At 31.1% G+C, this 14,294-nt stretch overlaps 2 protein-coding genes across 2 annotated transcripts; both read right to left on the reverse strand.

Annotated features, from left to right (window-relative positions):
* Positions 1-110: 110 nt before the first annotated feature.
* On the reverse strand, positions 111-3,937 carry LOC140039292 (mucin-like protein). The gene is made up of 9 exons (XM_072084897.1): positions 3,644-3,937; positions 3,435-3,519; positions 3,082-3,267; positions 2,180-2,281; positions 1,803-2,081; positions 1,454-1,606; positions 935-1,119; positions 479-659; positions 111-253 (listed from the first exon to the last, which is right to left on the reverse strand). Exons 1-9 carry the CDS (start codon positions 3,830-3,832, stop codon positions 111-113), a joined length of 1,503 nt encoding a protein of 500 aa, XP_071940998.1. The 5' UTR covers positions 3,833-3,937.
* A 276-nt stretch (positions 3,938-4,213) lies between these two features.
* On the reverse strand, positions 4,214-6,832 carry LOC140039293 (mucin-4-like). Its single transcript, XM_072084898.1, has 3 exons — positions 6,562-6,832; positions 4,682-4,849; positions 4,214-4,344 (listed from the first exon to the last, which is right to left on the reverse strand). The coding sequence occupies exons 1-3, from the start codon at positions 6,830-6,832 to the stop codon at positions 4,214-4,216; spliced, it is 570 nt and encodes a 189-aa protein (XP_071940999.1).
* Positions 6,833-14,294: the final 7,462 nt, after the last annotated feature.

Raw genomic sequence — 14,294 nt, forward strand, 5'->3', positions numbered from 1 at the left:
AACTGGTTTGTGTGAACTTACAAATGGATTTAAACCTATGTCACATACTAGACACAGACAGGGTGGGGGAAGAAAGGTGGGAATTACAATTTTAGGTTTCAAGGGTCATTTCAACTCCCAACTGACATACCGACACATGTGCCACTGACTTGCTGAAGTCTATATCCATCATAACAGTCACATTCAAAACCAGGTGAACTGTTTGTACAACTTTGTTCGCAGTCGTGTTGGGTAGTCTGACATTCATCGATGTCTAGAAAAAAAGATGTATTGTTATAATCAACAGACAAATGAATCTGAATCATGCAAACCTGTTCAGATTCTTCAACTTTATCAGTTAGTCATTTAGTCAGAAGTCTTCTGCACCAGACAAAGACCTTAATAATAATGCACTGATTTAGTTCTGTATACACAGAATCGTAAATAGTACGGACAAAAAAACAGTATTATCCAACAAAATTTATTTTATTGAACATACCATAACATTTGATTCCATCTCCGTCAAGGCCAGTTGGACACGTTGAACAACTAGCATCAACAGATGGTGGAGGGTTATCTATACAGGTAACACCTGGATAACAATATTCATCTTCACATGCATCATAGTCCTTGCTACAATTAGAACCAGTATATCCCGGTGGGCATTCACATTCAACAAGCTGTGAAATATATATATAATATATTGAAACAGGTCCACTGCATAAAAAGTCTAATTAGGGAAAAGTGAGATCTAAATGTTGGTTGTAATAAAGTCAAAAGTGTTATTGACTAAGTCAAGAAAGAGATGTATTTGTTAGGGTTGGAACGGTTGAATAATACAAACAGTGGTTCAGTTAAAAAGCACAATAACTAAACAAAAACAAACAAATAAAGATATAATACAATTTACATCATGTAGAATATAAAATTAAAGTAGACACAATAACAAGCTTACCGCAAATTTATTCAAGGCAACATTCGATTCAGGCCTTGGTTTATCAAATAAACATTTACCACCGTTGTCACATTTGCACAAGAAGACATTAGCTTGAAAACCAACAGTTGCTGAACGTTCATCACTAGCAATGAATGTAATCTGTACATCTGGTGTATCAACAGGTGTCCACATAAATTGGCCAGCTACAAACAATTACAATAACTAATAATTTTATTTTAGAAAAAATAAAATGCATTGTTTGTTTGGCAAAAAAATTCATACTAATTACCTGATGAAATAAATAATACACTTAACTTGAGAACAAATCCCATTCCACTCAGCTGTAAGGTGACATGGAAGGGAATAACCCTACGACATAATGAAAATGTACAATGGGTTCCTAAATGCTCTTCCACTATAAATATGGGAGTCACCTTTACCTTTTACTATACAAACAAGTAATTAATATATCAAAATACATCATCTATTTGGTGTTGAAAATCTAGTAGACATAACATCTTTATGTTTAATACTAACATTGGGTGTCAATACTTGCTTCAGACCCGGATTCAAGAGAATAGGTTAAGTTGCCATTCTCTGGATCTTCAGCAACAATTGTCATGTTTATTGTTTGGTTAACGGTTACATTTAGTTGTTGTGGTACATCTGTAAATTTTGGGGGAAAGTTTTCTGTAAGAAAGGGAATGATCATGATTAAGAAATATATTTTTTAATTTATACTTAATATAAATAAAATTTGTGTTCATTATGTTACATGGATAACACTTACATTGCACAAAAAGGTGTTCTAAAATCTCATTGTTTTTTTAATTGGACTATGTTAAATAAAAGTTTAATAAAAATATGTGTATAGCAACCAGCTTACCCAGTTTTTCTGCAGCATCTTTGTTGTTACTATTTGTTTCTTTCGTGTTCTTTGCTAGGTTCTCATCTCCTGTTGCTAGAACATCATATTGGCAGCTTAAATCAGTTCCGCATATATCTTGTGCTGCATTCGTGTTGCTAAACCCAAAACTATTTACAGTAGAATTGCTACTAGTGTTTAATTCATCCAAGAACACAGGAACAAAATGTATGTCATTAAAATGGTTCCAGCTTTCATTTAGGTTATAGTAGAATAAGGAGGAAGTTGGTGATGATCTCCCTAAAAAAAGAAAAAAAAGTATAGCAAAATATGCTTAAAACAGTAAAATATATCAAACTGCAATCGGCCATGTTCTCAATTAATACAAAATGTCTTACATGTCTCGCCGAAATTAAATAATTTGCGTTCATTGCTATCTACACTATATGTAGTTCCATTTGGTGTTGTTAGGTCATCATTTTTGTTGTCATTATAAATTCCTGTAAGAAAAGTCATAAATAAAAACATTAATTAATAAGAAACTTACAGATAATTATGTTAAGCTTAATCATTGCAGGGAACATAAAAGCATAACGATAAAAGTAGAAACAAAGTAGAGAAAGTACTAGATTAAAAAGATGAATACAAACAATATTATTATATAATATATATAATTTAATATTGTTTACTTCTTTTTTTTTTAATATTGTTGATTTTTCTATTGATTTAATTTAAATTTATTTGGAAAATCATCATAAAAAATACATACAAAGTGACATAAATTACGGACATTACAAATAATACATTTATAAAAGATTTTTCAGGATAGCCCAAAAAGCTTATCAGCTTATTTCCATGGGGATCCTTTAACAATCAATAAAAAATAAAAACATTACAAAATATAACAAAAACAATAATATAAAAAACAAGTTAAATTAAAAGACTATGATTGACTTATATAGTTATTTGGTTGAACAGAAATGTGATTTAACATTTTTCTTAAAATTAAATTTGTTTTCTATTTGCTGAATGGAATGAGGTAGGTTATTCCATGCCTTTATGCCTGTATAATAAAACGTTTTAGATATTTGACTATCAGATTTAGGAACTGAAAAACCATTGACACTACTTCTAGTCATATAATGGTGGTTATATGAAACTCTTTTAAACTTTTCAGTCAAATAAGGTACTGATTTTCCATAACAAATCTTATGAACATGATTAAGTTGAAAAATCTTATGAACATGATTATTATACAGTATTGTTTTAACATAAAATAACAAGAAAGCATAATACAAACCCAACAATCCTTTCGTTTTATTTTTGAAAGATTCCGGTACAGAAACTAATATGTTAAACATGTTTAGAGATGGTGTTACCGATATGGCAAAACTAGATGACCAAAGTGCAACAATGGTGTCACTGCTATTACTTGGTGACACTAGTCTGACAGAAAAACCAGGATCTTCCGGTGGAACGTAAACACCTAAAACAGGAGAAAAGGTTAGCCTGAACAGTATGATTATATAATATGATGTTAACCAGTGACATGGAAGGGCGAGTTTGTATTTAATCATTGTGTGTGTTATACAAGTGTAGTTAATACAGAATTATATTTTCTAAAATCCTTTATACAAATTAAGTAATACATACCAACATTGAGGCCTGCTTTGTTGATAATGTGAGTATCATTTAATCGAATCTGATATGTGGTGTTGTTTATGAAAGATATCTGGAACTGTAAAATAAAAAATTAGAAGGATTCATTTAATATATTCAGAGTACTGAAAGATTATAATTATAATTTATTCTGCCACCTAGTCTAAAATATATTTTATACAAACAAAGTAAAGGTGCAATACCTTTGTGGATCCTGAGTGTTCGACTACAAATGCTGTAAAAATGGTTGCATTCACATCGTCTTTAAATTTTTCAGTTCTTCCCTGGAGAACAATAAATCCATCCATAATATCAACAAGTGTATATTCTCCTAATCCATTGAAAGTGAAATCTAGTCCATCCAGCGTCTGAAGATGAGGGTCACCAAACATCCATCCTAAAAAAAGCGCCAGTATATTTAAATTAAAATTATTTAAAATTGGCTAAATAAAAAGCTGAACAATTTTTTTTAATGGAAATATAGACATTACCCATCCACAGTGCTGTAACGGGTATGAGTGCTCACTGGCTAAATCCTGGAGCTCCAGAGCTTAAGGGGCTCCAGAGCATGAGCAGCCCCAATGCAAATACACAACGTTGGAGGACCCCTTTGCTAAACCCTGTATTATGCTAAGGTCCATCCATACAATCATCAATCATTGTTATTAATTGTATTATTCACTCCCATCCTACTTTAACTTATCATCATAATCCTCAGTTTATTATCTCACAGTAGGGCAATGCAATAGAATATGCCTAATAAACAGTATAAATTAGGACATACCAGTTTTTGGTGGGATGTACCCATCGCATTTCCCTATTGGACGTTTTTCAATGTACATGTCACAAAAGCTCTGATCCATAGATGCATCACAGCAGTAATAACGTGGAATAACATCTTCATCTGTCAAAAAAAGTACAGATCATCAGACAAAATATAAAAACAAACAATAGGAATATTAATAATGGAATGTTGAAAGATAATAAAGTTACCTGGGATCAAGATGCTTTTAGTGATATTCTGACATTCTACCAATGAAGGTAGATTTTAGGCCCAAACCGCTATATAAATATTACCAATGTTTACCATTTCACAAACAATATCATTTTTATGATTATTAATATTTATTTCTCATTTGTAGTGGATCTAGAGGACCCTGTACACAACTCACAAAACAAAGGATATGGAAAATAAACCACTATCAATGACATTTATATTATTTTTATAATATACTACATACTCAGATACGTTGAATATCCTTCACTGTCACTTGGTTGATGTTGTAACATAAAACTGCTTATTTGAACATCATAAAATCCTTCTATCAATGACAGATCCTCCCGATAACAGCATTGCAATCCAGCTCCATAAATATTTTCCAAAGTGGTGCGGATACAGATGAATTTGTCTAAATAAAAATAAAACAGTAAAGCATTGGTGGATATTATTATTATCATTATTACTATTATTATCAATATTATTGCAGAAAAAAACAGTCATTGGTGTAAAGCTTCACTTATCAGTTTCCCTCCCATTTTACCGTAGTTGTATAAATAAAAATCTAGGAATTTGGAAATTAAAATATATGTTGTAAGTGTGTTGAATTATTATACTGTTTATCAAATACTTTTTAGTTAAATAATACATTTCAAAAACATTTTACTCTCTGTGAAAACTATCTTTTTTGTTAAGCTGAAAAAAAAGATTGTTTGCATTTTCTTAAAAACTTAATTATTTGTCTATGCCCAATGTGCATTTTTGTCTCATTTCTATTTATATATATATATATATATATATATATATATATATATATATATATATATATATATATATATATATATATATATATATATATATATATATATATATATATTCAGGTTGAAATTTTCAGACCGTTTGGATAGAGTGCTCAATACCAAGGTAGAGCATAAATAAATAAAATAACAGCAGAAAACTTGGTTACTTCATTGTTTTAATCGCTACAAATTTGTTTCGTACGACCAGCATGTAGCTGGCCGCACTCTTCAGGTGAAATATAAAACATAAGTGACACAGTTGTCTCATAGTGCTTAATAGAAGTGAGTCATCGGGAAGTCGTATACAATAGCCTATTGTTTTAGATAAACTGTTTGGATCTGCAATTTAGTAGACATAGGAAAAAATTCTTACATATATATATATATATATATATATATATATATATATATATATATATATATATATATATATATATATATATATATATATATATATATATATATATATATATATATATATCGTTTTGATTTAGCTTTTCGCTTTTTATTTTTGTATCTCCATTGAGATCCAGCCACTGATACCCACAGCATTGTCATTTTTTCAGTAATTTGCCTTTGGATTTATATATATATATATATATATATATATATATATATATATATATATATATATATATATATAAACACATCAGGCACAGAACATAAATTCTAACTACCCGGTGATATACTGAAATTTAATTAATTAATTTGAAATGATAAAGATGAGGAAATCTGTAAGAATGAGAAGAAGTCGTCGTAACCAAGATTCGAACCCGAAACCTTCTGCTTGATATGCAGATGTCCTAACCATTAGACCACTGTGGCTTTCATGGTATTTATATGTATATATATGAAGGGAAATATAGAAAGAAAATACAAAATAGTCCAGATCCCTATGTATTTTCGTGTCCAGAGCATGGGAAAAGTGTAAACATTGTGGTTTATGAATATTTAATCATGTTGATTATAAAAAGGTAGGTCAAAGGTAAAAAATGCCAAAAATAATACTTCCGGCCATTTTTGGACAAACCTTTCCATTAGAACGAATATTAATATGCATCTCCCAAATAATTTGACACTAAAATTATTTCATTTAATCTTAGCGTTGCAAAGATATGACCATTTTGTTTTTAATGGGTCAAAACATTCAAATTGAGGTCAGAGGTCAAAGATGAATTTTAGAAATTAGACAACATGGGTTTTTATAACCAGCATGATTCAAATATTCATAAAACACTTTCCCCATGATCTGCACACGAAGGCACTTTTTTGACATAGGGATTTGAACTAATACATTATACAGTGTAAATTAAGTGCAACTTACCAGAATAATTCCCAGTTATTGCCTGACCATTCCATGACACTGTATTGTTAAATGGGGAAAATTTAACATCTTGTTTTCCCTGATCATATCCACATGGGCATGAACCCAGTTTATAAGTCCAATGTACAGGGTCAGGCTGCTTTGAATACCATGACTGGCACTCCATCTTGGGGTTCACAGTTGCATTTGAGTTCCTTTCACTACGAAAAATCCATCTTCCTTTTAAACCAGTGTTCCCATTTTCAAAATCCGGTTTATATCGATCGGTCATTGTGGATTGTTCATTTTTATACTCATCGTCCCGTTTATATCCAATGATTACGTTTTTGTTGGGAATAATGAAAGTATCCCATTGCATTCGAGTTTCTTCAAAATTAAAAAATATGATTCCGTAGATTCCATCTGTTATTAATGCTGATTGGAATGTGTTACTCTAAAATATAAAACAATGTTTAATATAATAAAATGTTTATATTAATACGGATTTTATAATACTTAGTAGAATGTTTGAATATAAGCTTATTATTCTTTAGCAAGGGCCTATTATATAGGATTATAAATCATACAGTAATAATAAAAATAAATAATAATTAGTATTCAGTGTATAATTGCTAATGAATATTACCTGTCCGTGTGTAAAATTTGCAGAATATTGAGGAACCTGATACCAAGTGACAACCAACATCCAAGTTCCATTAAACTGTAAACTACTGGTATCATGATTATTTTGAATTCTTTGGTTAGCATCCATAATAACAGAGTCATATGTATCGTGGACCTATAAAATTGTAATACAAATAAAAATACAATTACAACATCTACGTCTATGTGTTAAAATCTGTATAAACAAAATATTGTATGAATATTATTCTCCAGCAATATACATATAAAACAATGTTTGTAATTTGGTATTGGCATGAAGTAGATAAACATAAGCATAGGGATCCATTAATAACTTGATATAGCCTAAAATGAACTAAAATGCACTAATTTGATAAAGAATATGAAGGTCTTGTTTCATAATTTTGAAAAATTTGCCATATTAAAAAAACTTATGGAGAAATATTAGTAGTAGTAGAACTAAATGTTAGTCTGAATTACATTTACCTGATAGAACACATCACCATAAGATTCAGATAGATCAACATCAGTCCAGAATGGGGCTACAATCATTGCTTGAGAATCATCACTAGTAAATCCTTGATAATATGGATTCGGATATCCATACTTTATCTCGTTCTCTTCCTTCAACACAATCACTCCATTTTCAGTAAACTAAAATAATAAACCAATGAATATAGACTGATTATGGCTAAATATTATCGAAGGATGACTGAAAAAAAACCTACAATATTCAATTGTAAAAACAATGCAAAAGCTACATTATAACATACGCAACCCTAACAGCCATTACACCTGATAATGGGAGGAGTTTGGGAGTGCATAAGGTAGTAATCTCAGATTGGAAAACGTTTAGTACATCTAGCAGTTGTATGATATATCATAATCTACTAATATTCTTTTAATTTATTGAAGAAAATTGATGGATAAGAATCTGGTGAATTTGCATAGCACAACATTACTAAGTAGTACTGTCTGGTTTTGAAAAATATAGTAATATATATAGTAACAAAGTTATTACATAAAATTTCTTTTTGAACAACCAAAAATAGTATAAGCGAACTTACAACAGTAACAAAGTTTCTTTTACTTACATATATGTCTTGGTAAAATTTACCACCATAAGGAAAGCCAAATGGTGGTCTGAATGTAGGTGAAATTAATTCTGCTCCTTCCGTTTGTTCACTGTTTAACCGTAAGCTATCATCAGAATGTTGATCCCATTTAAAGAATACAAATTCTAAGAGACAATTACAAACAATAAAAATGGCATTTATAAAAAATTCACAACTTAGAGTTATGAATTAATTGAAATATTAGTTTACTTCCAAACAAAAGCATAACTACTGAACATTAATGGTTTTTTTTACTAGTGTACTTCGTTTTTGTTTTACAAAACCAAACATACCAATCGGTACAATAAAACATGCATGCATGCATGCTATCGAACCAAGGTTTGATAGCCTTGATGACACTATGCCTAAAGCTATGTCTACATTATCAAAGTTTATGTGAAAAAAAATGTGATGTGCCCATATATGGACATGATGATGTCATATCACTACCACTATATTTAAGGATATCGCTAGCATATTTGGGCACATCACACTTTTTTGTCAGACTAGTTTGATAGTGTAGACAGAGCTTAAAGATTGGGGTATATCAACTAATCAATTCTTTGAATCCACAAATTATAATATATTACAGACGTGTAATTAACTGTAAAGTAATATACAAAGTGTAGTTACCATAGCAGTTGACACCATCACCATAGTAGCCTTCATCACAAATGCATTCATAGGTACCCAATGTATTGTTACAGAATGAATTGTTATGGCAGTTGTTTTCTCTATTTGAGCATTCATCAATATCTGGAATAACATTTAAAAAATTGGAGTTCATAAATAAATGTTAAATAGTTAAAATAAAAATTGTGGTAAAATTCCTTAAAATACCGTGACATGTTACGAGAATACTATTTTCATCATCAGAACTGAAATCAACCGCTAGAATATTTATATACCAATAACACAGGAGCAAAAGCTTGGAAAAAGATCTGTCTGTATAAATTTAAAAATTAAATGTGTGAAAAATATACGATAAATGGGTGGTATGGTTTGGTAAGCATAAGCGTACGAGATTTAATCACACTTGTGTGAAAGATTGAGTTATTGTTATTCAGAATTAGCTAGTGAGTATGTTTTCTATTCTAATCTACAGTACAAGGGTAAACATACTAAAGTGTTTTTTATCAAATCAGAAAAGGAAAAAACTTTGACTGCCTTACCATCAGAGCATGTGCTTCCTTGCCAGCCCGTGGAGCAGCTGCAGTTGAAATAGTCAATACCATTAGAACAACGTCCATGTTTACATGGATTTGAAGAACATTCATTAATATCTTTGAAAACAAATTATTATATATAAGTGTTGTTTTAGAAGTAAAACATTTACAGACAAGTTCATTCAATTCAATCAATGGTGATGGTAGCCAGGGCAGGTGAGGAAGCCAATCAGTTGTTGAGACACTATAGAAATGCCAGTTCTGCCAGTGCTTATCAGCCTGGCAGGATATTTACAAAATAATACTGTACTGATTTAGTTTAGTGATTGAGTTTACTTTCAGTCCAAACATTAATACAAAAGGTCAGATTTCAGCAACATAACTTTTAGAATGGAATTTTAAATAATTTAATAAAATACAAAAGCATAGTTTACCTAAACATAATGGCGAACTTCCATTGTAGTTTCCATCTGCACAAATCACGATTTGGTCACCAAATATCTGATATCCATCATCACAAGTAAACGTAGCTATCTGACCATGAATAATGCTACCAGTTGCCTCAACCTTTCCGTTATCCGGTGATGGTAAACTATTGCAGGTTTCTGTGAAATTAAATAAATAATAGTGTTTGTAAATTCCTTATCATTTATTTGGTAGTTATATAGCAGCATCATGGTTTTAGAATATTCGCTCAACAACTGATGGATTTTGCATTAAAATAATCTGCATTCATTGAATGCTTTTAAACATGCTTCTAGTGTATGTATTAGATGTATTATAATTATTATATTGTCACATTGAAAAATAATGAAAAATGTGCCTTAAAAGATAATGACCCAGACATTTCAACACTCATCTTAAGCTACTCATCTGATTATAAAGTATTTAACACAAAATGATCACTTACTGTAGCATTCAGGAGAGCTGTTAATCCATGAACTTTTATTACAGGTGTTTGTCTCACTGCCAACTAGGGTATACCCAGGATAAGATTCGTACGTTACACTTTCACCACCTTTATAACTAAACTTAAAAGGTTGAAAGTAGCAGTCTGGATCGAGATTAGGTGGGAACTCACATACATCTAATTAAAAGAAAATTCATAAAATGTTATTTTATTATTTAAAAAAAAAAGTTTTAATTATAGTATAGTTTGTAAATTGTTACTTTAAAGGGCACATACTGCCAATGTCAAAGGTGAGAAGTTGGATTAACTAAACTTTACTACAAATTCCACTAACCGTCACATGATTCATGGTTTTCGTCTTCATTATCAATACAATCATATGGATATCCGTCACAAAGGTAATCAATAGGAATACACTTTCCATTACTACATTGATATTCCTTGTCCTTTTCACAAACTGAAAGCATCAAATATACAATATAAAAAACTTGAAAACAGTTTTTGTTGGTAAGGGCCTTCTTTAAATATAATATACTATTTAATCTGCTCATTTTGATGTTTATGGATATATGCAACAAGAAATATTTCTTTTAAAAAAACGACGCTTGATGTTTTTGACGTTTTAATTATTGTTCTTTCATCATTAAATTATGTTTTTTTAAATTGATATTCTATTTAATAATTTAAGAAATAGTGATTTATTATCAATTTTATTTGCTTAACAGTCAATAGACCTAGTAAGCATTTAGTGTAACGTAAGATATAGTATGAAAATAATATAAAACATTAAATACATAATTGTTTTAAGGATGGGAATTATGATTGGGTTCAGTTCAATAATTAAATCAAACAATAAACTTTAATTTCAGAACAAAGTTCATGGCCTACTGATGTATAGAACAAAAATATAATCCTAAACTATAATAGTACTGTGCATATTCCGCATACACCAACATTCCTTAACACAATTTCTAATTTCTCGACAAAGGTACTCACTATATCAAACAATTCTTCAACTATACACACCATTCGCCAAAACTATTAACCATAGAAGACGTATTTGACCATTATTCAATGATAAATGCCTACGTTGACAGCCAAACGAAAGCATTGATTGAACAGGTCTTGACTACATGTCTGAATACATATTCAGATTCCAATATATGGCCTGATGTGTAGACTTAATGCAAGCAAAAATATTTTAATCTTAACGATTATAAGCAATGTCTTAGTTAAGTCGAAGATGCTCTCCAGATGGAATGCCATCCTGAGATGAGTAGTAGTAATTTTGTTTATTTTATTTATTTCATTTATGTGTAATTTACTTTCTATGGACCAGAGTTTCCGAAATAAAAGATTGATTGATTGATTGATTGATTGATTGATATTCAGACTACCTGTCCCATCTCATAGACTCTCTTCTCCCAGACATGCTTTGGGGTTTGAGAATGCACAATCCCAGTTTCCAAAATACCAATTTTTTCCAGCCGTAGTAAACAATAACCACATCGTAACTGTTTACTGTGATTCCTTTCTCTTAATAACTGCCTAAAGGCGCGGCGCGAAAAACTAATAATGATTATAGCGAATAAATATCTGAATGCTCTTAATGTAGATACGCCTGTGGTCATGGACAAGTTAAAAGTAGAGATTAATTAATGATTCTTAGTTTTTAATTTGTAATAGTGTAAACTGTGGCAGAAATGCCTGACACACACACACAAAGCTTTCATTTACACTACAGGATCTGAATTATTTATTGATTAACAGTCAGATTTCAATACAAAGAAAGAAATTAAGGAGGCTAAGTTAAAATATATAATGCTTAAAGTTGCTACATAGGCAAAATTCGATAATGTAAATTCTTGGTGTCTCAGAAATAAAATACCTTATACGATTATAGTACTTTCGATCATTACGCCACACAATTATCACTGTAATGATTGATTAAAACAATTTTACCGTTGGGTTTTGTTACTTACCACAACCAGCTTCAATTGATTCATCGTACCCATCACCACAGTGTCTCTGTTGGTCACAGAAGAGAGCTTCGTCAATGCAAATATCAGTTCCTACACAATTCCTCTTACCTTCGGGACAATCTAAATAAATATAAATTTTAAATAAACTCTTTTTCAACAGTTAATATACAAAAACACTTTTCATAAGCCATATGAACCATAAGTATTATTTATAAAACATTTGAAGGATAATATATATATGAACTTATAATCGATTTTATGCCTAAAAATCTGTACATACATGATGCTGTTGTCGCTTCCGTTGTCACATCAGTTGATATGCTATCTGTCGTTGGATTTTCCGTTGTAATATCAGTTGTTGACAGTGATTTTGTTGTTTTATAATTAGTTACAGGTGTTGTCGGCCGTCTTTTTGTAGTTAATATCGAAGTTCCAGCTGCTGTTGTACCATATTTTAACGTTGTTCGACTATCAGTTGTCGCTTCTGTAGATGTAGAGGCGACAGAAGTTGATATGGTGTCTGCTGTTGGATTTTCTGTTGCAATATCAATCGTAGTTAATATTTTTGAAGTGCCAACTGGAGTTGTTCCATATTTTAATGTTGTTCGACTATCTGTTGTCCCTTCTGTAGATGTAGAGGCGACAGAAGTTGATATGGTATCAGTTGTTGGATTTTCTGTAGCAATATCAATCGTAGTTAATAATTTCGAAGTGCCAACGTCAGTAGTTCCATATGTCAAAGTTGTTTGACTATCTGTAGAGGCGACAGAAGTTGATATGGTATCTGTCGTTGGATTTTCTGTTGCAATATCAATCGTAGTTAATAATTTCGAAGTGCCAACTTCAGTTGTTCCATATGTCAATGTTGTTTGACTATCTGTTGTCGCTCCTGTAGATGTAGAGGTGACAGAAGTTGATATGGTATCAGTTGTTGGATTTTCTGTAGCAATATCAATCGTAGTTAATATTTTTGAAGTGCCAAATGGAGTTGTTCCATATTTTAATGTTGTTTGACTATCTGTTGTCGCTCCTGTAGATGTAGAGGCGACAGAAGTTGATATGGTATCTGTTGTTGGATTTTCTGTAGCAATATCAATCGTAGTTAATATTTTTGAAGTGCCAACTGGAGTTGTTCCATATTTCAATGTTGTTTGACTATATGTTGTCCCTTCTGTAGATGTAGAGGCGACAGAAGTTGATATTGTATCTGTCGTTGGATTTTCTGTTGCAATATCAATCGTAGTTAATATTTTTGAAGTGCTAACTGGAGTTGTTCCATATTTTAATGTTGTTTGACTATCTGTTGTCGCTCCTGTAGATGTTGAGGCGACAGAAGTTGATATGGTATCTGTTGTTGGATTTTCTGTTGCAATATCAATCGTAGTTAATAATTTCGAAGTGCCAACTGGAGTTGTTCCATATTTCAATGTTGTTTGATTATCTGTTGTCCCTTCTGTAGATGTAGAGGCGACAGAATTTGATATGGTATCTGTCGTTAGATTTTCTGTTGCAATATCAATCGTAGTTAATAATTTTGAAGTGCCAACTTCTATTGTTCGATATTTTAATGTTTTTCGACTATCTGTTGTCGCTCCTGTAGATGTAGAAGCGACAGAAGTTGATATGGTATCTGTCGTTGGATTTTCCGTTGCAATATCAATCGTAGTTAATAATTTCGAAGTGCCAACTTCAGTTGTTCCATATTTCAATGTTGTTTGACTATCTGTTGTCGCTCCTGTAGATGTAGAGGCGACAGAAGTTGATATGGTATCTGTTGTTGGATTTTCTGTAGCAATATCAATCGTAGTTAATATTTTCGAAGTGCCAACTTCAGTTGTTCCATATTTTAATGTTGTTTGACTATCTGTTGTCCCTTCTGTAGATGTAGAGAGGACAGAAGTTGATATGGTATCTGTTGTTGGATTTTCTGTAGCAATAT

This window comes from Antedon mediterranea, chromosome 2 (assembly GCF_964355755.1).
Source record: "Antedon mediterranea chromosome 2, ecAntMedi1.1, whole genome shotgun sequence".
Lineage (NCBI taxonomy): Eukaryota > Metazoa > Echinodermata > Crinoidea > Comatulida > Antedonidae > Antedon > Antedon mediterranea.